The sequence below is a fragment of the Lolium perenne genome, chromosome 6 (assembly GCF_019359855.2).
Source record: "Lolium perenne isolate Kyuss_39 chromosome 6, Kyuss_2.0, whole genome shotgun sequence".
Lineage (NCBI taxonomy): Eukaryota > Viridiplantae > Streptophyta > Magnoliopsida > Poales > Poaceae > Lolium > Lolium perenne.
Genome location: NC_067249.2, coordinates 260,094,324 through 260,120,949, shown reverse-complemented (window position 1 = coordinate 260,120,949; position 26,626 = coordinate 260,094,324). Strand labels below are relative to the sequence as shown.

General features: G+C 41.4%; 1 protein-coding gene across 1 annotated transcript; it reads left to right on the top strand.

Annotated features, from left to right (window-relative positions):
- The first annotated feature begins 12,636 nt into the window (after positions 1 to 12,636).
- On the top strand, positions 12,637 to 25,950 carry LOC127305352 (myosin-6). Its single transcript, XM_051335764.2, has 39 exons — positions 12,637 to 13,245; positions 13,674 to 13,802; positions 13,976 to 14,119; positions 14,251 to 14,396; positions 14,533 to 14,689; positions 14,775 to 14,833; positions 14,926 to 15,085; positions 15,456 to 15,605; positions 15,709 to 15,845; positions 15,924 to 16,070; positions 16,189 to 16,290; positions 17,098 to 17,155; positions 17,263 to 17,364; positions 18,108 to 18,145; positions 18,255 to 18,381; positions 18,456 to 18,626; positions 18,729 to 18,860; positions 18,936 to 19,045; positions 19,140 to 19,200; positions 19,649 to 19,826; positions 19,924 to 20,129; positions 20,782 to 20,901; positions 21,220 to 21,318; positions 21,766 to 21,978; positions 22,167 to 22,306; positions 22,424 to 22,538; positions 22,638 to 22,676; positions 22,764 to 22,847; positions 22,918 to 23,088; positions 23,265 to 23,420; positions 23,512 to 23,697; positions 23,825 to 23,953; positions 24,040 to 24,110; positions 24,188 to 24,287; positions 24,362 to 24,418; positions 24,655 to 24,711; positions 24,843 to 24,923; positions 25,258 to 25,340; positions 25,444 to 25,950. Exons 1-39 carry the CDS (start codon positions 13,243 to 13,245, stop codon positions 25,556 to 25,558), a joined length of 4,533 nt encoding a protein of 1,510 aa, XP_051191724.1. The 5' UTR covers positions 12,637 to 13,242; the 3' UTR covers positions 25,559 to 25,950.
- The last annotated feature ends 676 nt before the right edge of the window (positions 25,951 to 26,626 follow it).

The window sequence follows — 26,626 nt, the reverse complement described above, 5'->3', positions numbered from 1 at the left end:
TGCTGATGCAGTTGTACTAATGCACTGCTTACGCTTGAGACCACTTTCCATCACTTCACTTGCGTTCGTGGCCAACCAGAGCAAAAGAAGCCTTTTACCTGTCTGATGCTTCTGAACATCTTGCGTGCTTTATTTGTTATAAGCATTTGGTCGGTGGCCCTTTTTATGGACGATCGAACGGATGCAGCCAAGCTGTTGATGGCTTGAACTAAATAGTGACTAAACTTACTTCATGATGTAGATGTAGTACTGAACTGCATGAATAGCAGGGCCGCTGGTCATAACTCAAGAGAAGTGGCAATCTGGTAATAAACAACTTTGTCCTGAAAGATCCTGCTACTTAAATAGAAAGGCAATAAATCAAAAATTGTTATTGCATAAGAGTGTGTCTTTCACTCTTTCTCATGGATATATGGACAACTTTTTTTCAGTGAAATATGAATATCTTTCTCTTCTCCAAAATAGATCAGGGTTATATGGCAAAAATGTTGTTTTTGTGATGAAGATGAGTCAATACAACATCTTTTCTTATCCTGCCCATTAGCTAAAATTGTGTGGCAAATAGTTTATATGGCCTTTAATATTACTCCGCCTACTAATATCACAAATATGTTTGGGAATTGGTTATCCGGGGTAGCAAAGGTGAATAAAGCGCATATAAGAGTTGGTGTGTGCGCTTTATTATGGGCGATCTGGAACACGAGAAATGATTATATTTTTAACAAGGCAAAATCTACTTCTTTTATGCAGGTTGTTCCAATGGCTACTCATTGGATCCGTATGTGGTCCTACCTACAACCAATGGAGAAACGCAAGGATATGGATATTGGGTGCAGCCGCCTAGAGAGGGTTGCACGGGATTTATACAGCCAGTTCAGTTGGCGTTTTGATCATAGATTAACATGTTAGTGCAGAGCTGCTTCATGTTGTCTTTTGTTTTTAGATGGTTGATTCATGTATCGACCCTGAGCGACCCATGATGTAATCTTTTGTAAGACAATACTTTAAATAATTAAATAAACGCCGTATGCATCTATCGATGCAGAGGCTGGGGCGCTTGTCCTCCATTTCGAAAAAAAAAATCGCACATAGTCCAGTATCACCAGTGCTGTTTCATGAAGGAATAAGTGCAAGTAAATTGTTAGAAATAAGCTGTAATGTTTAGACATGAGAAACCTCATGTCCTCATCTATATTTATACTAATTTACACTACTACTAGTAATAGTATAATTTTGATTGATTCCTACCGGCCGGCCAGATAAACGTGGTAGGCCAGACAGCATTTCTTGGGCAACCTGACGAGTAAACAAATAAAGGCCTCTCGTGAATGGCGGCGTATCCACATTGTTAGGCATGAGATCAAGATGATTAATTTAAAACCATATTTGTAGGTCAAGCGGACGTGGTTGCCACACCACATGCTTGTTGCTTTCACTTCACCGTGACCATTTTGTTTTACTTTTGTGTACGCATGGACTTTCCATCACGTTATTTAGGGAAGACTTGGTCTATCTAAACTAGGCTGTGAAATCATACGTAACACATTCATGTCAGTATGAGTTCTTTTCGTATGCACACATCACCCTCGATATAGCAATTATACTATAAAGATATATGAGAACCAAACGTTGGTCGAATGGTTAAACGGTGGTCTGTACATCGATCAAACCCTAAGTTTGACACCATGCTATTTTTTCACTGCAAGACAATTAACGTGGTTGTCACACCACATGCTTGTTGCTTTCACTCCACCGCCATCGTTTTATTTTACTTTTGTGCCGCAGGGACATTCCATCACGTTAGTTAGCGAATAATTGGTGTATCTAAACCAGGTCATGAAATCATACGTAATGCATGCATATTAGTACGAGTTCTTTTTGTATGCACACATCACTCTTGATAACAATTGACGACTTTATTATCCATGACTCCACGAGGAAGGGTAAAAAACTTTTTCTTGCACATCAAACACTACAAGGATATATGAGAACCAATTGTTGGGAAAATGGTTAGAGGGTGGTTTTATCGCCGTCCCATACATCGATCAAACCCTAATCATGTTTGACATCGTGCTATTTTTTTTAGCATAATCATGCTATTTTTTTTACTGGAAGATAACTTGGTTGCCAAACCACATGACTGTTGCTTTCACTTCACCATGAGCGTTTTCCTTAACTTTTGTTTGAAGAACTTCCCATAACGCTGTCATGGGAAAAATGGTTTATCTAAACTAGGTCGTTAAATTATTCGTCACACATGCTGCTATGAAGTTTTTATATGTATGCACACCTCCTCTTGATAACAATTAGACTCTTAATTGTCCACGAGCAAGGGCAATGAATCTTTCTTGCACGCCAGCTATAAAGATTGCAAGAGTCAGCAGCTATTTGAATGGTTAGAGGGCGCTTGTACCACACAAACCCACTAGAAATTAAACATTTAGGGTTTGACGCCTTGTGTGACCGACTAATGTTGGTTAGTATTTGAACGGAAGACGATGTTTACAATGATGGAAACTAGGCCATAGGTTTCATGATGTCATGTATGACCAACTGATGTTGGTTATTCTTTCACCGGAAGAAAATGGTCCCAACGATAGAGGCGAGTATGTAGTGACCCCGTCAATCTCGAAGCTATGCGCCTTCTAGGTGTTCTGTGCCTGCCATGGTGTTTGTGCTCATGTGAGTTCACATTGTACTCAAGCTTCTTAAAAAAGACTTCAAAGGATAAACTACTCTAACAACAATAATCACTTGCACATATTTTAGCAAGGTGGAATTTATATATCCCATTCCCATGCATGCATGGCTACGAGTAGCAACAAATGACCAACCAACACAATGTTTCCCCCACTAAAAAAACATTAGCTTACAAAGTATTTAAGAACCGTGCATGCATACCACACATGGCCAATGGTGTATCAACAACGAAATACTACCAGACACCGACTGTTTTAAATAAAACCGCTGTCCGTCCATGCCGCCGTTTGATATATACGTTTCACCTTGCTCTTCCTTGGAAGGAAGCATAAACATGGATGCACACAAGGGCTTCATGCGGGACAGCCAAGGTCACGAGGAGACGTGGGGGCCAACAACTTGGAGGAGGAGCGCCGTGTTCGCCACCTACTCGCAAGTGTCGTGCCTAGATCTGTCATTACATTCAACGTACTTACAAAACTACGCTTGGCCTAGTTGACGCGTGAGAGAGTATTTGGCAAACATACAAGATTTTGGGTTTGTCTATGTCTTCCGGGTGGAGTTGCTCTTAGGGAGTATTTGGCAGGTTCATATAAAATACAGAAGATTTTCAGCTTGTCTATGTCTCGGTCGACTGAGATTTTCTTAAGTCTTAATTAATAGAAGAAAGTGCAACTGCAGTTTAAAAATATTGTAACTCAGTCCGATTACGCTTTTCTAGCAGAGAAGTGTTATTGCACTTTTTGCCAAAAAAAAATATAACTGAAGCATTCGTTGTGGGGTGACTAAGATTTAAGAAATTCTCAGTTGATTGAGACTGAGATATAGCAAATCCGAAAGATCTTTGTATTGCGGCCGCTTCGTAGGGACGGCACATGAAATCCAAAGAGAAGAAAGTAATTGTTCATTTTTTTTTGATAAAGGAAATATATTAACATCGAAAGATACCCAATTATACCCGGAAAGTGGTAATTATTCATGCATAAATGGAAGGATCAAGTTTAGACGATTTATGATGCGGATGCATATGTTGTGCTAGACCTCGTGATTCTATGCGGGGTGGTATATGGTTACTTACATATCCTATATCGATTTTAGGATATGCTTGGGTAGTCACCGATCAAGAGTAGGTGAATCTCTTGCAATTGAACGAGCACGTCAAACACAATGAAGAAGAAAAAGAAAAAGAAAAACTGAATCCCGGCCATACATTGTGATGGTAGGACATGCACCAAGGTTTAGTTCTTTGGCATTTCCCCATGATGGTAGCATCCGAGTATTCGAGGGGGTTACTGGAGCCGAGGGGTTTATGCGAACCTTCTAATATGATTGCGGAATCAACTTGAACTATGAAAATGACATGGCTGGTGGTATCAAAGGAAGATATGGATTTCCACGGCCTAACCCGCTGTCGCAATTCGTTCGCTCTTAATCCCATATGAATATCGGAAAAAGATGCTCGATGGCCTTGGAAGATGTACTAAGCTGTGGGATAATTTACAAAGAGCACCCTGGCAAATAAAGAAATAACCAACTAACCAAGTAGTGCTCACCATTTTAAGTTAAGGTGCCCAAAAAGAGAGGAAGATAGGCACCGCACCGACCAAATTGTCCAGGAATCCTCCAAATCATCTGCGTTGTGAAACCGTGTTTTGTATGTGCGCGCGTCGCTGTTTGGCTGTTGCTGTTGCTGCATATCCCAGCACAGCACAGAAAGGGTCACGAGGCCACGCTGGAGCCACCGCGCCGCTCACCGACACCGCTGGGCCCACATGCCTGTGACCAAGCTAGCTCTCACCGGCGCCGCTACAGGGACCCACCACGCAGGGAGCGTACCCACGGCACGAGCGAGCGAATCGAAGCAGCTAGCCCACGCTTTCCGTTACTTCTGCCCCGTTAATTAATGCTCGTTTGCTAAATCCGGCCCTGGCCAATGGGACGGCGCCACGTCGTCCGTGGAGATCAGGCCGTGTCGGGTCCGGGCGCGCGTGGCGGGTTAGCGGGTCTGGCTGGAGTTCCGGGCGGTTAATTTGGGTTTGGCAGGGTCGCACGGCAGCGAGGTCAACAGCTACCGCCTACCGACCATGCACTCCCGTCCGCAAGCAACCAAAACACACTACTCACTTTTGCTGCGTGTACATCACGGATTGCTAGCGCCACGGAATTTCCTAGAGTCTTTTTGTTGGGTGCTTTTTAGTCTAACTAAAGCTAGATCTTTTGCTTCCATTTTTAGGTTGTTGCGGACTGGATATGGTCAGAGGTGTCAACGAGCATGCATGGGGCGAATGAGTCAAGCTAGTTTCCGATGGAGCAAAGTTTAGGTATGCTCCTACTAGACACACATCGACCTACAAGGCTTATACATATAATTCTCCGTATATTTTAATTAACTCGGATTTAGTACTTTCTTACACTAAATTCAAGTCAACTAAAAGGGATCGAAGGGAGTACTAAAACGTGCATTATGTGTGAGGTTGAGCTTGGCTACACTTTTGGCTTCCAGAGTTGGACCCAAGATATATGTCTTGGTGCGCATCAAGCTCCAGTAGAGTTTAAACTCGGACCAGAGTTCATGATGATTTTCTTTTGTTTTTGCAAACAAACTCGGATCAGAGTTCATGATAAATTTCTTTTGTTTTTATAAAAACCTACTACTCGTAGTAAACCAAACGTAGCAGCAGCTTAATTCAAATAAAAGTTGACGGTTATAGAGACTTGTTGATCCAAATGAAATATAAATATTTCCATTTATAAAGTTTCTTTCGGCTACTGACTATCCTCAAACGACCTCAAGGAGCTAGCCCGTGCTTCCTTGTTCCTCCTCCACCAACTTATGAACCACGACATATGTTCCCCAGAACAAGATTTTTTTTGTCCATTTTCCGCATTCTCCCCCCTCATTCACATCCCAAGACATAGCGGAATAACGTTTACTGGGTTATGCTTGTTGTCCACAAACTTTTGGTTGTGGTAAGCGCTACTTATAAGGGTATTTGTGTTTTACATACCTAAATGTTGCAAAGTATAAGTAGTGTGTTTATGTGTTCTATAGGGAAAATCCACATGATAATTGTTTATTCAAAATGTTTTGCATTTTTAACCGTGACGTTGGTGGAGAACTTAATAACATTTTCATGGTGAAAGTCTACTAGAAATTAACAGGGTTTGTATCTCTTAAAGCACTACATAGAACATGTATATTTACCCATTATACTTATCAAAATTAACCACACCACCTTGCAAAAAAATTTAACCACGCCATGATGGAGCTAAATATACATATGTCATGTCCTTTTATACAATTATATCTTTTAACCCTGTAAATGAGTGCATGTTAAAACAATAACATTTTGTTAAAAACTAGATGTGTTACTTTTATCTTGTAATTTACTTATAGACAAATTAAGCATCCTTTACATCTAATACAATAATTCTATTATTCCATGGAGTTTTTAGGACCAAATGTATTATACAATTCAGATATATGGCTAATCTACTCCATTGTCTTTACAATATGGAGAAAGCTCTAGAGACTACATATCCATAACAAATATCGTGGCACAAATTCTAGGGCCTTTGATTCTTTATTTATGTTAAATAAATTAAGTTCAAAAATGGATGACACACTCATTGTGTATATTAATCTTTTTATCGACTAATGCCTCGAGATCAAATACATTGTCAATACTTTGTAGGAGCTACACATGGCCCATGTATTTGTTTCCTTTATGTGCCATTTTCCATGGGGGTGTACAAAATTTTAAGTCCCCTCGCTTATACATGGGCATATTTGCTAATCGAAGATTAGATATGCGCGAGGAAAAATATTAGAATAGATGAATGTAAATGCGGTAAATAAGAGAAATGAGCCATTGACTAAGCATCTTCCAGTCAAACTCAATCGTCCCCAAATGATCTAACATTTTTTGGGAAAGCAGATCATATGAACTTTCCCTTTCCTATGCAACAAAATAGTATGTGTTGTTGTACCGTGTGCCTGTGTGTACCAATATCCCTGGTGCATGCCACTCATTTCCTACCTCTCACATGTCTCATCTTTCCCTACTGAGAGTCTTCATAAATCTACCATGCATATGGCCTCCTCCCCTCATTCCACTCCCCCTCCTCTCACGGATATCGTGATACCGGCTCCACGTATGATTGACGCCTCCTCCTCCCTTTGAGATCCCTATGTCATCGCTCCTTCTCTCTCACTATCTCGATGCCGCCAATATCCTCCTATCTCTGCTATCACCGAGTGAGCCACCAAGCTTGATGGCTCGCCGCCCGCAGGACAACCGGTGTGGCAGGCGCATGGCCTCGTTTTCTTCCCATTGACTTAAGCACTTTCCCCCATCCCATCTGCATGCATGACCCTATCACCTAGATCTCTTCCCCTCCTCATTCTTGGACCACTGAGGCCACCTAGAGGGAGTAAAAGATTGTGACTTCGATGACCTAATCCTCTTGGGGTGGGAGAAACAATAATGCGATCACAAGATAAAGGAGTATGCGGTGGGGGAGCATTAGGTTGCGTAATGTCATTTCAAAAATTGTTGTCGCACGTGCTAGAACCAAGATCGAAGACCAGGAGATAAAGGCAATGTGGTCCGTGGTAGAGTTGGAGGCAGAGGATGAGGCCTCCAACGCCTACCACCGGCTGTCGAGGCCACAATGATTGACTACTCCACCGGCTGTCGAGGCCACAATGATTGACTACTCCGGCTCTAGTAGTTGTGATGACACCTACAAGAGCGCGCGACTTGGACGCTCTCCCTCTCTCGTCACTGTAGCTGAGGGCGATTCTTTGGGAGAACCCGGCCGTCCCACCTCGCTCGTCTCCGATCTGCGGGTTCCTCCGCCTCCGGCGGCCGCTCCGGCGGCGGGAGGGTGGGGAACCCGTGGATCGAGGCCTGTATATAGTGTAGGGCTCGGTTGGGCCGCGGACGGCGTCGCCATGGAGGTGGTGGTGGCGGCGCAGCGGACCTTTTGGGCGGCCTTCTTCCCCTCTCGCGGCGGCGCTCCATGGAGCTTCACCGTGCGATGGCCGTCTTCCTCGAGCTGGCGGATCAGTGGATCTGCTGAGCTCGGTGTGCCCCGGCCGGATCCGGAGTGGCGGTGGATCCGGAGATCGAATAAGAAGGAGATGGTGTTGAAGACCTGCGCGACGGCGACGGCGATCCAGCGGGTAGGATCCGTGGATCCGGCGATCGGCGACTTCCCGTCTGCCACGGGGCTGGCTCCTATCCAAGGCGTGAAGCGGAGCAGCGGCAGCGGCGCGCCACCGACGGCCCCAGTTCTTCGTCCTCGTCGGGATCTAGAAGAAGGGCTTCTTTGTAATTTTTTTGTTTTTCTGGGTCTTTCTGTAAGAACGCTGGTTTAATACATCTCCTCCTTCCGCAAAAAAAAAAAAAAAGTTGTGATGACACCTAAGTGCGGGTAGTAGGGACTATCAGGTGTCGACGCCGGTCGGACGTCGTACTGTTGTCTGCACGTGGATGGTGAAGATAAATAGGGGCTGAAATGGTTTATGTTAACTTAGGTGTATGTTATGTTTAACTATGCACTATGTTGGATTTTGTATGATATCTAATTTAAATCGAAATGGTGTTTGAATTAGGATGAAATGGATGATGAAATGGTTTATGAATCGGAGGAGGAAGAAGGTACACGTAGATGAAATGCAAGATGGTTTGCTTTCTTTATTTACATGTTCTTTTCCCTACCGAGATCCCAAGCTCTTACCAAATTCTCCATATCTTTGCCATCCTTGTCAACAACACTATTACCCAATTAAGAGCTAAAAGTTATGGCATCAGTTGATTACAGACCAGAGTTCTGATCTCAACCTCCTTAGTTCCTTTTTCTCCTTGTAAAGAAAATATTTGTATGTTAACAGTTCTTCTCGAGTTGCATCTTCGTCCAAGAAACCTCCACGTGCAATAGCAGCCTTTGTATTGTCCCATGCTTCGCGTGAGAGTTCTACTAGAGCCTCACATGCCTGCGTGCCGCATCAGCATATGGAGTCTCGGCTGCACCTCCATTGGCTCCGTTGCCGACGCTAGCTCCGCCATCAGTGTTGGTTTCATTGGCGTGTTCGGGTGGTGGTCGATGCTCGCTTGGTGTACGGCGTTGCTTTTCCCGATTGAGACAAGCAAGATAAGCTCACCACGAGCTCAAGCTTTGTTATAGTTTTTCCTTGGTTCCAAGTTAAACCCAAGATAGATTATAATGCATTAAGTTTGATTAGTTTTAAACCCAAATCAAACAAAAAATGTGAAATCCCTCGGTTTTTTTTAAGGAACTAGGGTAACTTATTACATGCCATGTCACACATATGGCATGGAAGTAATATAGAAAATATAGGATCGATGACAGAAATAAACTGCCCATAATAATGACAAGAGATCGGGGTCCAATGGCCTTTATGCAGTGAAGCTTGAAATGCACAAAGCCTACGACCGGGTTGAGTGGATCTTCCTAGAAAATACGATGAGGAAGACGGGGTTTGCGGAGAGATGGATTTCTCTTATGATGGCATCTGTAAGTTTGGTAAGATATCAAGTGCGATTCAATTCTGAAGAAACCAAGATGTTTGTGCCTACGAGAGGTCTCCGACAAGGGGGCCCTTTATCTCCTTATTTGTTCATTTTGTGTGCAGAAGGATTATCTAGTCTCTTATTGCATGAAGAAGAAGTTGGTGGCATCGATGGATTTAGGGTGTGCAGGAATGCACCATTAGTCTCTCATTAACTTTTTGCTGATGATTCCCTTATTCTCATCAAAGCTGATATGAATAATACAACTTCCTTGCAACAATTGCTAGATACCTATTGTGCAAATTTGGGACAGTTGGTGAGTTTGGCAAAATGCAGTATATTCTTCTCTCCAAATACTAATGCACTTACGAGAGCTGAAATCCGTGAGGCCCTCCATACTGAACAGAAGCCCTTTCAGATAAATACTTGGGCCTTCCGGCCATAGTTGGAATTGATAGAAGTGACTCTTTGGAAAATCTTATCGAGAGAATTATCCAAAGGATTAATGGTTCGACGGAGAAGTTGCTTTCGATTGGAGAGAAAGAAATTCCGCTGAAGGCTGTTGCTCAAGCTATTTCAATATATGCTATGTCAGTCTGTTTGATACCAAAGGGAGTGTGCAAACGTTGATGCCAAAGGGAGTGTGCAAATGTATGATGGATGACATATCCAAATTTTGGTGGGGAGATGATGAGAATAGTAATAAGATGCACTAGTGTGCCTGGTGGGAAATTGTGCTATCCTAAAGATGAAGGTGGTATGGGCTTTCTTGATTTTCATTCTTTTAATCCGGCAATGTTGACTAAGCAAGTATGGAGATTTATTGATGCCCCGGACTCTTTATGTGCACGCGTATTGCGAGCAAAATATTATCCAGATGAGGATATTCTCAAAGCTGGTCCAAAAGCAGGTTCGTCTTTTACCTGGCAAAGCATAGTTGCCGAAATTACTACCTTCAAAAGAGGCTACATTTGGAGGGTCAGTACTGGGGAGAAAATAAACATGTAGAAAGACCCATGGATACCTAGCAGTCTGAATAGAAGGATTTTATCACCTAGAGGTGGAGTAGTTTATACCAAGGTGAGCGATCTAATTGATCCAATTTCAGGTGATTGGGATATTGATCTTTTAAATGATCTGTTCGGAGTGGTAGATGTGCATATTATCTTGCAAATACCTTTACATAGACAGGGTTTTGATGATTTCATCGCGTGGAGTGAAACAAAGCATGGTCGATATATTGTCTGGTTCTGGATATTACCTACAATGGCATCATCAGTTTGCTGCTAAGGCGGCCAACCTATCCATTCTAGGAGGATCTGCGAGTAATCCAGTTTGGAAAATGTTATGGTGTATGAAAATCCCTAGTAAAGTCAAGATATTCATGTGGCGCGTCCTTCATGGTATCCTACCTCTAAAATATATATTGTATAACTGTTATATTGGTACCACAGGAGGCTGTCCCATTTGTAACCAAGGCCCGGAGGATATTAGTCACCTCCTATTCCAGTGTGAAACGACAAGTGATCTTTGGGAGAACCTGGGCATTTGTGATCTAATTATCGAGGCGGAGCAGGTGGATAGAGTGGGCTCCTCAGTGCTTGAAGAGCTGTTAAGGCGCCAAGATAATACTCCAGTGGATTTTTTCTAACGTTGGATTGAAGGAATTGATCTCGGTCTCTTGTTGGTACTTATGGTGGATCCGACATCGCAGGACACATAATGAAACAATTCCTCCTATCTACTGCTGTAAAATGTCTATCCTCTCTATTACAGCTAATGCGATGAAAGCTTCGAAGTATGTGGGAATCATGGAGGCTAGAAGGTCTAAACCTAAGCCTCACCATATCAATTCAAACGTTGATGCTTATTCCACAAAGACATACGTGCAAGTGCGGTGGATGTTGTGTTACGTGATTATGAGGGTCATTTCATAGCAGCCGCATGTGTGTTCATACCGCATGTCACCACTCCCTCAATGGCCAAAGCTATTGCGATGAGACAAGGACTTGAGCTGGCTAATAAGATGAGCTGTACTAGGGTGCAAGCAAAATCAGATTCAACTGAGGTAATTGATGCCTCTAAAGGAGAAGAAAGATGGTGGAACGAGAATGCAATAATTTTTGCGAATTGTGTGGATATGGTCACTTCCTTGGGTGATGTTTCTTTCATTCATTGCCCGAGGGAAGCAAATAAAGTGGCACATGAGTTAGCTAGGTTTAGTTTCTCTAATAAATTATCTTGTAATTGAGTCGATGAATCCCTAGCTTTCTCTTAGATTAACTCATCAACGATGTAACCAAATTCTGAGTGGAGCAACAAGTTTTAGACACACTCTTTTCCTTACCAGGGTACCTAAGGGGACTTGAAGGTTTTTAATGAGGCGGCTTGCTAGCTTAATATATTGTGTTTCAAAAAAGAAAACTATCGGCAACTTTTGAGGTTTGCCTCGATATAGTAAGTTTCAACATACAAGTGTTTTCATTTATAGAGTTTTGTAGAGTTTTGTTCTGTTGCAGACTACCCGAAGGCACCCTCAGGAAGGCCACGTGTACCTTCGTCCTCCCGCCACTCCCTCAACCATGACATATTGCCTTCAAAACTCTCTCCATGGTTTACTTTCTTTCTTACTTTTCATGCTCTTTCCCCTACCGAGATCCTAGCTCTTAACCTAATTTTCCATCTCTTTGTCGTCCTTGTCAACAACATTACAAGTCAATTAAAAATTTAAAGTTATGTCACTTGTTGCTTACAAACCAGAGTGGAAGGATCCCAATTCCCAATAGCTCTGAGTGCGATCGCCGTGAATTATGATCTACTCCCTCCGTTCTGAAATAGTCTACACTCTAGCCCCAAAATTTGTTCTGAAATACTCTACATTCTAGCTTTTAGTCAACAACAACGCTGAAAACGAGGTGGTTTTACTCTCTTTATTGGATGTTGTCATTTTCAATGTAGTTTGGATTGGTTGTTCAAATATCTAAGTAGTACTAATAAATGTACTACTAATTTGTCTCATTTTTTCTAGAATGTAGACTAAATCAGAACGGAGGGAGTAGGTATCTTTCACTAAACCATATCTTACAAGTCGTCGCGATGCGCCCCAATTAGCATTCAAGAAATTAGGTTTAAAAACAAATAATGATACTTATAAATGTATTAAATTGTTTTCGAGAAAAAAAACATTTCTTAGGGTTCATGGACAAAGAAACCCTATGTTCCCACTCCAATACTCCATGAAGGCAAGCATAGGAGTATCCACAAACCCGTTAGGCGCATGATTCTAGCAGGGCAAAGGGGAAACCCAAAGGACCCGGAAGAGAAAAAGAAATGGCCGCGGTCAGACTCGGCAAGTAAACGGAAAACCCGAGACGAAGAAATCAAAACCGAGTATAGAGTAGAAGAGACAGAGAGAAAAAAGCCTCCTCTCTCCTCTCTCCCCTGTCCGCCTCCATTCCCTTCCCTTCCTCCGCGAAAGCGAAAACAAGCAACAGAGGGAGTCGTCAAGGGATTTTCGGGGGAGACAGCCGCACGCACGCCGAGGAGCAAAGGAACCGCCACCGCCCACCGCCGCCGCAACGCGCGCGCACGCACGCCTCCAATAAAGCCAGCACGTGAAGGTAGGCGGCGGCGGCGGCGGCGTGTCGAGGTGGAGGTGGAGGTGGGCGGCGCCGCATTTCGTCCGAGTGATTCCGGACCAGAGGAAGCCAAGGCGGGCCTCCCGTGAGGACTCGAGCGAGCGGCTGCTTCGTCGGCGCTCCGATCTCGGCCTTCCACTGGGCGTCTCCTGCTCGCGGCGGTGATTGGATCTCGCGCGGGCTCGGGGCCGCCGCGCCAGCCGGCCCAGGATCTCGCCGTCGTCCTCCGGGTTCGTCGCGCCGTCCTCCTCCTCCGGTTTCGTCGCGGAGTCAACGCCCCCGTCGCGGTTTCTCCGCAGCCCCTGCCCGCGCTGAACTTGGGACTGGCGTGGAGCGGAGATCCCGCTGCTCTCAACTTCTGATCGATGGTAAGGGAGCCCGTACCCCTAGCTTGCTTCGGATTGTTGCTCTCAGCGTGTTCTGTATACCCTAGACCAGTACTACCACGAGTAGCAGTTCGCCCCCCTGAAATTTCGGAGGAGGATTCACTGTTGCACTGAATCGCCATGCCCCTGGAGATTCAGGCCAAGTATGAGAAATGGTTCTGACGGATTCCGGTGGCACAGGCGTTGACTTGCCTGTTCCTAACCTTCTGAATGTTAGGTCCGGCGTAACCGGTCCTGTTCGCGCCAGAAAATGGTTGAGCTCGCATGTCTGTGTGTGCCAGCGTTTGTTTCGGTATTAGCGCCTTGGCGATCAGCGCGGAATGCATGAGGGGCAACATTTTAGGAAATACGAGTGTTTTCCGAGTAAGCGATACGTGGCTAGTGTTTAATGTCAAGCTGTATTCGTGCAGGCGGCTCAAGCTTCCATCGCGGCGGGATCGCAGGTTTGGGCCGAGGATCCCGATGAGGCCTGGATTGATGGGGAGGTCGTAAACGTCCTCGGGGACACGGTCACCATCAAGTGCTCCAATGGGAAGACGGTAAGTTCTTTTTGTCGGTATTGCTAGGATTTGGCCTAACGAGTTTATTAACGTGGACTTGTAATAGCTGTAAACCGTGTAGGGATGAAATGTTAAGTTGACTCTCTATAAAAGCCACACTACTTAAAAAAGGGCGCTTGTACCGTTTTCAAATTTGGCCCCTTATTTTTCAGGTTACAGCAAAAGCATCTCATGTCCACGCTAAGGATCCCGAGGAATCACCGTGTGGAGTAGATGACATGACGAAGCTCGCCTATCTGCACGAACCCGGGGTTCTTCAGAATCTGAAAGCTAGATATGACATGAACGAAATTTATGTAAGTTAGGATCTCTTCATGTAAATTAAATTAATTTAGTCTTACCTACATACTTTGCACTAATGTTATTCGAAGAAATGTCATTCATTCTTCTCATGAACACCTTGGTTATTTCTTTGTTTTGAAACCAGACGTATACAGGAAGTATTCTGATTGCTGTAAATCCTTTCCGAAGACTTCCTCATCTGTACGATGTTCAGATGATGGAACAGTATAAAGGGGCAGATTTCGGTGAATTAAGCCCCCATCCTTTCGCTGTCGCAGATGCTGCATATAGGTAAGTCATTGTTGAGATCACTAGCTTGTTCTAATTTAAGTCGGTACCTCCAAAAATAGGAAAGAGATGTGTGCTTTTCTCTCTCTCTTTCCATTTGACTTGACGAGAAATCTTGATTACTTTACTGTTGTTGTAGATTGATGCTAAATGAAGGAGTAAGTCAGTCAATCCTTGTTAGTGGAGAAAGTGGTGCTGGTAAAACAGAAAGCACTAAAATGATCATGCGGTATCTTGCGTACATGGGTGGGAAGGCTGCCTCTGAAGGCCGAACTGTTGAGAAGCAAGTTCTTCAGGTAGTTAATTTCTGGACTCCTAGTCTCGACTTCTTTGATCATCTGGTGTTACTGTTTGCCTGATTAATTCGAATGCCTCATGCAGTCTAATCCTGTTCTTGAAGCATTTGGAAATGCAAAGACTGTGAGAAATAATAATTCAAGGTAAGAAACATGCTGTATATGGCTGGTGCAGTTATTATTATGGTAACTATCGGTTCACTCAACCAATTTCCTTTTGGCTGTTATGACCTCAGTCGCTTTGGTAAATTTGTCGAGATCCAGTTTGATCAGAATGGGAGAATATCAGGTGCTGCTGTCAGAACTTATCTTCTCGAGAGATCTCGTGTCTGTCAAACATCTGAAGCAGAGAGAAATTACCACTGTTTCTACATGATTTGTGCTGGCTCACCTGAGGTGCTGCCCCTTACCTGTCTATTTATGTCTGTTTTTTATCAGACAAATTTATATAACCATATACACACTTACCATTTTTTTGTGGCATGCACTATTTTATTAAAATTCAAGAGTTCTAGTCCCTCTCCTGCGACAGTATTTTCTCTTCTAATTGTTTGTTACTCTCATAATGGGAATAGCAGTGCCTGTGTGAATCAATGCTCTATACATGAAAGTTATTCAATAGTAATGCCCATGTGGGCTGTGGCTACCAATTTTCTACCCTCACTGTATATCAAGACACTTAACATGGCATCCCTCTACTGTTTAAAATACTGCATGTCATATTAGCAAGCGGTGTGTGGTTAAATTATGCTATTTTTCATGTCAGGAACGGGAGAGGTACAAACTAGGAGATCCCAGTACGTTCCACTATCTTAATCAGTCTAACTGCTATAAGATTGATGGCCTCGATGAATCAAAGGAGTATCTTGAAACTAGACAGGCCATGGATATATGCGGAATCAGTTCTGAAGAGCAGGTACGTGTTTGGTTCTGCAATGTTCTCCTGTTACTCCTTTTCTGATCAGTTGAAGCTTATTTGCCCTTGTTGAGCTTTACCTCATAGCTGTACGTTACTTCAGGAAGCAATTTTCCGGATTGTGGCTGCCATTCTCCACTTGGGAAATGTTGAGTTTGCAGAAGGGGATGATGTAGATTCGTCGAAACCTAAAAATGAGAAATCTATGTTCCATTTAAGGACAGCTGCTGAGCTCTTCATGTACGTGCTCTGTGGCTTCTTATTAGAAACTGTCTAGCTCTTATGCATCTGACAAAATCTCAAATTTTTGTCTTGTAGGTGCGATGAGAAAGCACTAAAAGATTCACTGTGCCAACGCATTATTGTGACCCGTGATGAGAACATAGTAAAAACTTTGGATCCCGAGGCTGCCAAAGGTAGTAGAGATGCACTTGCTAAGACTGTGTACTCACGGTTGTTTGACTGGTGAGTTTATTTTGAAGTTATACGCACTGATTGGTATTCCAGTTCAAAAGCAGCTGCATTACTGTTTCACAAATGCTTCATTTTGGTTCTTATATGACAAATGACCTTTTGATACTAGGCTTGTGAATAAGATAAACAGCTCTATTGGTCAAGATCCAAATTCAAAATGCTTAATTGGAGTGCTGGATATCTACGGGTTTGAAAGCTTCAAGACAAACAGGTGCTTAACTGGTACGCTTTTGTAGATTTATTGTGTGTTGGATGTGTCTTTGTCAATTTGATTGACATTGAGAGAAAACTGTCGGTTTGTTTGGGCCTGCTTTAATTTTTGTTAAAAGAGTGTCTATTTGACGGCATGCCTTTTGCTAATCATGTCATGATTACTAGCTATTTCTCCCTGTTGAAGTTCTTGTTCACAGCGTAGCTCCATTTGTTTCTTTTTCTGAATAACTGAACTCTATCCACTGATGAAAGGTGCTACAGTGTTCGGCCTTTCTTACTATTCCCTCCGATCCATAATAAGTGTCGTAGTTTAATTTGAACTAAAACCATGACACTTATTATGGATAGGAGGGAGTACCTCTGATTACATGCTAAAGGTTCATTAGGGGTTGGTTTTCTGCAATATCATACATATTGCCTGTACTATATGGCAGAAATATAACACTTTGTATAGAACATTTTGTGTTGCTTTTTCTTTTCTTTTCTTTTCTTTTCTTTTCTTTTCTTTTATGAACGTTTGGATTATTTTTTTGCATGTTCGATGTGAACTTGTGTTTTTTGTTCCGGAGATCATGATCACATCACAGTTGGGTGATGTTAGTTGAACAGTCGGTGTGTGCAGGTCTGCTTGTATATGGACTTATGTGTAGTTGATGGTGTTTAAGGTTTCTTTTCCTTAGTTCTATTTTTGTCTAGTTATTTATTATATTTTCACGAGTTCTTTTTTCTCACTGATTCCCTTAACATATTATGGATTTATTATGTGTAGTTCTCAGATCTGATACATTTTTTTGGGTCTTGATAGCTTTGAGCAGTTCTGTATCAACCTGACAAATGAAAAACTCCAGCAACACTTCAATCAGGCAAGTTTTTAGCTTTCTTAGTTGGGTCCTCAGCCAACAGCTTAAATGTTATGGAGTTCTTGTATCCATAGAGAAATTGTTAACTCTGAAGTTTTGGTTTTCTGCAGCATGTTTTTAAGATGGAGCAGGAAGAGTATACTAAAGAAGAAATTGACTGGAGCTACATTGAGTTCGTTGACAACCAGGATATTCTTGATCTCATTGATAAGGTATTTGCACACAGCTTGTTTTCTTGCCTAAAATAAACAAGCTCATTCAAATAAGGGTCTGTGCATATTGTTATACTCCCCCGAGATACCGGATGGTGAAATGTGATACCCCATGTTTGCATGAGTTCATGAGGTCCCATTTAATCGTACACTGTTAGTACTCCCTCCGTCTAAAAATAGTCAAATAGATGTCTCAACTTTATCTAGATACGGATGTATGTCTAACTAAAATGCATCTAGATACATCCGTATCTAGACAAAAGTGAGACACCTATTTTTAGACGGAGAGAGTAGTAATTATCCATGATTAGTGATTTGTTATAAGCAATGCCAAATAACCGCTGCTAGCATTGGTTTCTAATGACCAATAGTGGTTCATTGTGGATTAATTACAATAACCGCTTCAGTACTAGTTTATTATGTTGTGTTATTTATATTGTGTCCATGCCATACATAGGGCCACCGATCCTATATTACAGACAACTACCAAACAATAATTCTCTACTATCTCAGACATTCATCTGATGCAGGGATGAGGAAGAATACATGAAACAAAAGAAATCCCTGTCAATGCAGAACGTACCTAGTTAGACATACTTGCTAACAACTTTGATACTTAGCCCCAATTGCTAGTTAGACATAACTTATGTACTAGCTTTGACATTGCTGTAACACGCTGGTATGTTATGTTGCTTTACTGTCTTGCCATGTTCCATCTAAGCATTCATTTTATACCATTTCAGAAACCTGGTGGAATTATTGCCCTTCTAGATGAAGCTTGGTATGGATCTGTCATATCATCTCATTGTGTTCACCTGTTAGTTTTCTAGCATAGAAAAAATTAATCTTACAAATAGATTAACCTGTGCACATATGTTTTTGTCTTAAAGTATGTTGCCAAGATCGACACATGAGACATTTGCTCAGAAGTTATACCAAACTTTCAAAAATCACAAGCGCTTTGTGAAGCCAAAGTTATCTCGGTCAGACTTTACAATATGTCATTATGCCGGCGATGTAAGTATGAACTGCCTTTGCTTTGTTAGATAGTTGTTTTTTTGAATAAATCTAATGAAGACGTTAATTTGCAGGTCACATATCAAACTGACTTATTTTTGGACAAGAACAAGGATTATGTGATTGCTGAGCATCAGGCTCTCTTGGGTGCTTCAGGATGTTCGTTTGTTTCATGTCTTTTCCCTCCTCTCTCCGAGGACTCCTCAAAATCGTCAAAATTTTCATCGATTGGTTCCAGGTTCAAGGTGCAGAATCAGTTGCTTTCATTATTTTATCAATTCAACTGAAATTCTAGTCTCTTCAATTCTTCACACTCGTAATATTTGCACTTTATATGTAAACTGCAGCAACAATTGCAATCTCTCTTGGAAACATTGAGTGCAACCGAGCCCCACTATATCCGTTGTGTAAAGCCTAATAGTTTATTGAAGCCAGCAATTTTTGAGAACCAGAATGTTCTTCAGCAGCTCAGATGTGGAGTAAGATTTTCTTGTTGTTGGCATTTTTCGTTTGCTTCAGACTTCCAACAGCAGTCCTAATATTGGCTTCCTCAGGGGGTTATGGAAGCAATTAGGATAAGCTGTGCTGGGTATCCAACTAGAAGAACATTCCTTGAGTTCATTGATCGTTTCGGTATTCTTGCACCGAGTGTTTTGAGTGGAAGGTATTCAATTACTTATCAATGGATAACTGTTCTCGCTTCTTGATTTAGTTAGTTGAGCCTTTTACTGATCTTGGTTTGTGTTCATTGATGCAAGTTCTGATGAGATCACTGCTGTAAGAAGGCTCTTAGAGAAGGTAGATCTACAAGGTTACCAGGTATGGTCATTGAAGAGAAACTATCATTTTAGCATTATTGATATGTGGTATATGATACTTTAATGATTATACATTTCTGTTTAGGAACACCATTGTTATTTAATGTGGACTGATATAGGCTTTTCATATGTAACCTTCTATGGTTAATGCATTTGATACTAGCTGGTACATATGGGTGTGATGCTAGTTAAAAAAATTCACAATCTTTTCTCTATACTTAATAATATCTATGTTGATATGCATGAAAGATATGTTCTCTCCTACATCATGTCTACTTGTATAGACTAGAGTCGAGATGTTCAAAACAGTGTGCAATATATGTGTGCTGCAAGTTTGCTTTGTAGTGAGTAGGTAAATCGCGTAACATAGACATTTCTCTCAAGAACAGAACTCCTTCCTGCATGCGTGGACTAAACTGTTTGTGCCTTTTGCGAATGTGATTATTTAGGTGGGCAAGACAAAGGTTTTTCTTCGCGCTGGTCAGATGGCTGAACTTGATGCTCGTAGAAATGAAGTGCTAGGGCGTTCAGCTAGCATGATTCAGAGGAAAGCCCGGTCATTTTTGGCCAAGAAGAGTTTCATCGCACTACGAAGATCAGCTGTACAAATACAGACAGTTTGTCGGGGTGAGATTTATGTTCTTTTGAAGTCTGTTTGGCCCTACTTGATTAACTTTATTCATGCAATTATTTTCTGACATGGCTTTTGTTTTAATATTTGAAGGAGAACTTGCGAGAAGCGTTTACCGCAGTCTCCGCAGAGAAGCTGCTTCACTCAAAATCCAGACTAGTTACCGCATGCATAATGCAAGAAAGGCATACACTGCACTTTCTGCTTCCGCGCTTATCATTCAATCATCCTTACATGGGATGGCTGCACGTAAAGAGATCCACTTCAGACGACAAACAAGAGCTGCTATCATTATTCAGGTAACATAAAATTTAAAATAGCTTGTGTTGTGTACATTTGTGAATACAAGCAAATGGACAATATTTGGGAATAATATCGTTCATAGGTGTTAGTTTTTTCTCTTGATATAATATTAAGATTAATCAATAGTTAGTGGTAGCTCTGAAGCTGCAGAGATCATGTTATATTTCACTGATTGTATGCACTTTCAGCAGTTGTAAAACGGTCATTGGCTGGATGATTTCCTCTGTAGAAAACTGCGATAAACCAACACAATTTCTGAAACTAATTTTCTTCATAGTTTGTATTTTAGGTTCAACATTATAGAAGGAATTCTACTTTATGAAGCTTCCTCTTTAGTAGTGAAAGCTTTGGTCGGCTCTCATATCTCCAGTCACCCCAGTTCAGTTTCTGAAATCAGGAGCTGAAAGCCTGCTCATTATACATAATTTTATGAGTTCTGGACTATAGATAAATCAACTATTTTTTTAATCTCTTTCTAAACATGACACATATCTCAGATCTGTATTACTTTGATGTAACCCTACAACTTCATTGCCACTTCTCTTTCGCACATTAGCTGTCTACGAAGTGTACCACTAAATCCAAATTACTCGCTCTGATCAAAATATTCTTTAAACTTCATATTTATTATCCTTATTTCTGTTTCAGAGTCGGTGCCGTCAATTCTTGGCGAGGTTGGATTATTCAAGAACAAGAAAAGCTGCTATTACTACACAATGCATCTGGAGAGGGAAAGTTGCTAGAAAGGAGCTTCGGAAACTCAAAATGGTATGTTTGTGTGTACCTGTCACTTGTTATGCTTCATCTACGATATTTTCACAAATATATGCCAAGGTGGGCACTTGAAATTTTGTTTGAGTAAAACCTGTCAACAGGCTTCCTTTTCCACTTCTGTAACCATCGGTAATTTGGTATTATAGGATATCATACAATGCTGCATTTGCTGGTTTCTGATATACCTTATGGTGCATGATTTCTATAGGCATTTGTATAATGAACTGCTTGTCTGAAAACTTCGATGAATAGTGGAAATATACTCTCCCATGTCAGGTTCAGCCTTTCTTACTCATTTTCATTGCTTACCAGGCTGCACGGGAAACTGGCGCTTTGCAAGCTGCTAAAAATAAACTGGAAAAGCAAGTTGAAGAGCTCACATGGCGGCTACAGTTGGAGAAGCGAATGCGAGTGAGTTTTTCGTTACGAAGTTTCTCCATGTCATTGTTACTTTAAGAATACTGCATGCCAAACATTATCTGGGTTTATTTACACCAATTTATGGACTTCACATTCGATTTAACATACACAAATATGTTGCCAACGGTTCAGCCTACTGTTTGGTTGGACGTACTCTAAAAAGTGCATTTTGTGAGATGTGTAATGTATTTTATTTGATACACACATTCAATAATTACATCATTTTATCAAAAAGTGATCCAAGTGAAGTTACATGGTTTTGTGTATCATCACCATATGAGTCATCACAAACATTTTGGAATTTGGATCAGAGATTTTTCTTTGTGTATGCAAGAGTTGCCTTGTTCTTCAATGGAAGGACAATGTGGAATTGTGGATACTTGATTAGCTAATCTGTGGATATTGTATTATTGCTTAATTCATGGTTGTTTGCTGTAGGCTGATCTCGAGGAATCTAAATCACAAGAGAATGCAAAGTTGCAAGCTGCCTTGCAAGAGGTGCAACAACAGTACAAAGAAACAAAAGACACACTAGTGAAGGAGAGAGAGGCAGCCAAGATGGTCGCAGAGATAGCTCCAGTTATTAAAGAGGTTCCTGTTATAGATACAGAGCTGATGAATAAGCTTAGAGACGAAAATGACACACTTAAGGTGAGACCTCTGCACTGACAAGGACTTGCTTCTTTTGGTGCTTCTACTATAAATTTAAGGAACTGCTATTGTTTGCTTTATGCCTTTCTAAGAGATCTCTTTCATTCTACTATTCAGCACGTTCTTATATTTTTTTTTGCAGTTATTTGCTAGTTGCTATACTTAACACTTCGCTTTCATGACTGCAGACTCTGGTCAGCTCTCTTGAAAAGAAGATTGATGATACTGAAAAGAAATATGATGAAACAAACAAAATCAGCGAGGAAAGACTAAAGAAGGCAATGGATGCTGAGTCGAAAATTGATGATTTAAACATGGCCATGCTAAGGTTATTCTTTGTCCTAACCCGATTTGATAGTATAAGTATCTCTGCACATATGTTGATTGGTGAGAAAACCATGATTAGTATGTTGATTGTCTTATTTGTTTTGATATTCTGCTTTAGGCTTCAAGAAAAAATATCCAACATGGAATCTGATGAGAAAGTACAAAGACAAGCATTGTTGAGCACGCCAGTCAGGAGCATGTCTGAACATTTGTCGATTCCAATTGTTCCGAAGGTAGAATTTATAGCTTAAAATTGTGTTCCTTGTTCCTCCCCCTGTTAAAACGTTCATGTTTCTTTACTCACCTCTTCTGCTTCGTTCTCTTTTATTCAGAACCTGGAGAATGGCTATCATGAGGTTGAAGAGCCAAAGGTTTGGATTTTACACTTCCATATTTCTATTTAGTCTCTCAATAACCATTGTGACCATAATCTTAAGGCAATTGATTATCCTTTTCAGGAACCCCAAAGTGCACCTCCGGTTCTTAAGGATTATGCTAATGGCGATCCAAAATTAAGGAAATCTTCAGCTGAGAAGCAACAGGTAAGTTAACAATATTTATTTTTTAATCTGCTTCTGTAAACATGGTTACTTAACACTACTTTCTCTGTAGGAAAACGTTGATGCACTAATTGACTGTGTAGCGAAAAATCTTGGCTACTGTGAGGGGAAGCCTGTTGCTGCTTTTACCATATATAAATGTCTCCTTCACTGGAAATCTTTTGAGGCTGAGAAGACCAGTGTTTTTGACCGTCTTATTCAGTTAATAGGATCTGCAATAGAGGTAATCTGGAACCTGAACTGTGGCCTTAGATCAATGCATAACAATTGTGTAGCCGGGTCATCTTTTAAGTGAAAATTGGATATTACATTCACCAATAAGTGTAAATAAATTTAATGTTCTTTTAAATTTTGAATGTGTCAAAGTCAGCTTACATTTCGAATCCGTACTTGATGCAGAATGAGGATGACAATGACAACCTTGCTTACTGGCTCTCAAATACGTCTAGCTTACTTTTCCTTCTGCAAAGAAGCCTCAAAGCTGCTGGTGCACCTGGGAGTGTTTCACGAAAGAAGCCTCCTCAGCCAACATCATTGTTTGGTCGAATGGCTCAAGTATGTCATTTTCCTTTTCATGGTCATAATTAAAAGGGGGGACTGACAAATGTGATAATTGGATTATGTTGTTGTCAATTTATTTGTCTAGGGCTTGCGCTCTGCATCTTTTGCCAACATGCACGTTGAGGCGACGGATGTTGTGCGCCAAGTTGAGGCCAAGTATCCTGCCCTACTTTTCAAGCAGCAGTTAACTGCTTACGTGGAGAAGATATATGGAATCATCCGTGATAATATTAAAAAGGAATTGTCATCTTTGATTTCTCTATGCATCCAGGTAACATATCCCTTCGGTTTTTTGCTCTTTATCGCTATTAGGCATTAGGCCCTATAAGTTGCTAGTCGGTACATACGCATAAACATATTTGTGATTTATTATTAACTATGCTCTTGTTAATCACAAGGCTCCAAGAACAATGAAAGCTAGCATGCTGCGAATTTCTGGAAGGTCATCTGGTCAACCTCAGAGCAACCATTGGCAGAAAATTATCGAGAATTTGAATGTCCTTCTAAAAGTTCTACAAGATAATCATGTCTGCATCTCTCTCTTTGACTCTTTGTTTATATGCGATTCGCTTCAGCTGGATGTATGTTTAACTATCGTTTTGTTTGTCCCCAGGTACCCCCGGTCTTGGCTCAGAAAATTTTCACCCAGATATTCTCATACATTAATGTACAGCTATTCAATAGGTGAGCTTATTTTCTGGAGTTTTGATTTTTGTATGTGTGGAAGCTTGTGTAGTAGATGATCATTGTTTGTTTTGCAGTCTCCTCCTTCGTCGTGAGTGTTGCTCCTTCAGCAATGGCGAGTACGTCAAGGCTGGCCTAGCTGAGTTGGAATTGTGGTGTGCAAAGGCAACAGCTGAGGTGATATGCCCGCTGTGTGATTCCGTAGTTTCTTTTTGTATATGATTCAAATTACTGAAGTTTCTTGGTTACAGTATGCAGCATCATCATGGGATGAAATCAGGCACATCAGACAGGCTGTTGGCTTTTTGGTACGTTGCTCTATTCTATCCTGTTACATGTATAGAATTTCAACATGCGCTTCGTGTATATCTGTCTTGCTATCATCCAATAACTTTGCCATATGTGTCGTTGGATTCAGTAAGATTCGCAATTCATAAATTTGGATGAATAAAGAAAGAACAGTTTTGGTTTGAATTTGAATTGATATTGCCCAGTTGTGGATTGTAACATGCAAGTACTGATGCATTTTTGATACTCTTTTCAGGTTATATTCCAAAAGTTCAGAATATCTTATGATGAGATAGTCCATGATCTATGTCCGGTAAAATCTCAGAACTGTTAACACACTTCTTGATTTTGTTTATTTTCTCATGCTTTTCTGGTTTATGTTTTCTTTTGCAAAGTATGAAAGCATCCTGGTCTAATCAATGCTACAATTCTTTGTATTTGTAGATCTTGAGTGTCCAACAACTATACAGAATTTGTACACAATACTGGGATGACAAGTACAATACGCAAAGTGTATCGTCAGATGTGAGCTCCATTTCTTTAAGAACTTCACTGCTTTATTTGCAATTATGCGTTCTTATCAATGAGCTATTTCCATCTCTTGGCTCCAAAAGTACACAAGTTCCACAATTTTGTGGTCGCACGGAATCAGTCGAGATACTGTGTTGAAGAACCTTATGATCACTACTAAATGTGAATTCCTGATTAATGTTGTAGCTATAGGATGCATGTACTTCCCCGGTCCCATAATATAAGATGTTATTACAACCAATGTAGCATCTTATGTCATGGACGGATGGAGTACTACTTCGCACACGATATTAAAGGGCAAATATAACTGGACTCCCTAACATTTCAGGTTCTTAGTAACATGCGGGTCCTAATGACAGAGGATTCCAACAATGCAGAAAGCAGTTCATTTCTGTTGGATGATAATTCAAGGTAACATGAGTACCATCCTTTATCTAATAATGATGTTGATATAATACTGCCCAGTTGGGGGGCTTGGGACCACGTACCTTAACAATTTTCTTTTGCAATTCAGCATCCCATTCTCAGTGGAGGATATCACCAACGCGATACAGGAGAAGGACTTCTCGGACGTGAAACCTGCCGAGGAGCTGCTCGAGAACCCCGCCTTCCAGTTTTTACAGGATTAGGGCCGTGAAATCTCGAGCTAATATACGTCGTCAGATTATATCTTCATTTGTTGTACATTTTTTCTCTACCCTTTCCGCTGCGTGCGTGCCTCCTTTGGGTTACATTTTCACCAGCTATATTATAGGTAGCCACTAGGGTTGGGATGGGATTTCCTCCCTTAATAGTAGAAAAAAAGCCACACCTTTTTTTAAAGCGAGGCGAATCATTCTTTGTAGGGCAAGTTTGAAGCCAGCCTGTGTTTTACCCCGGGGCAGGGGTCGTTGGGAGAAAGCAAATGTGTTAGCAGCCTTTTCCCACCTCAGTTATAGATTGTACAAATTTACAGTGTAAATCAACAGAGCAAGCAGAAAGAAATCTATATACCAGGTGACATTGTGGGACTTGTCACGTATTTGTTTGGTTGTCTATTGTCTGCTAAATGATGTGTGATACTTCATGATCTCGGTTCAGACTTCCAATTTGTGTGTGTGGCGATGGTGGCCATGCTTGATGGAGAAAGTTTTGACAATGACAAGATGTTCTATATAATTTTCTTCCGTGGTGTCACAACAGGCTGGCATTTTGCTTGAGTATATTCCTTATCAACAGAATATTCACTGAATCAGTCTTAGGCTGTTAGCCACTGATGGAGTAAACACTTTTAATGCAAAATTAAAAGCTAATCTACAAGTATATATAGAGAAAAGAATAACCACCAACTCAAAAACAGTTTATCTTATTTTCATTTGGGATGATATATCAAGCTTGTGTGGTAAATTTCACTGGACACCTCGCAAACAGGTTCAGGTAGAGCAGTAGAGCAACTCTGCGTTTGGACCACGCGAAAGGTAGAATTCGGAGCACTCTCGCGCCAAACACCGCCCGGTACTCGCCGGAGGGAAACATTCCCCAAAAAGCAAAAAAAAGAAAAAAAGAAAAAGAATGACCCGCACCGCTCCTGACACTCCCGGTTCCGAATCTACCCTTCGTCGGGGTTGCGTCACTTGGGCACCTGCGCCGCACGCGCACGCGCAGGTTCTAGAGGGCATTCCCGTCCAATGACATCAGCGGAGGAATGAATGCGGCCG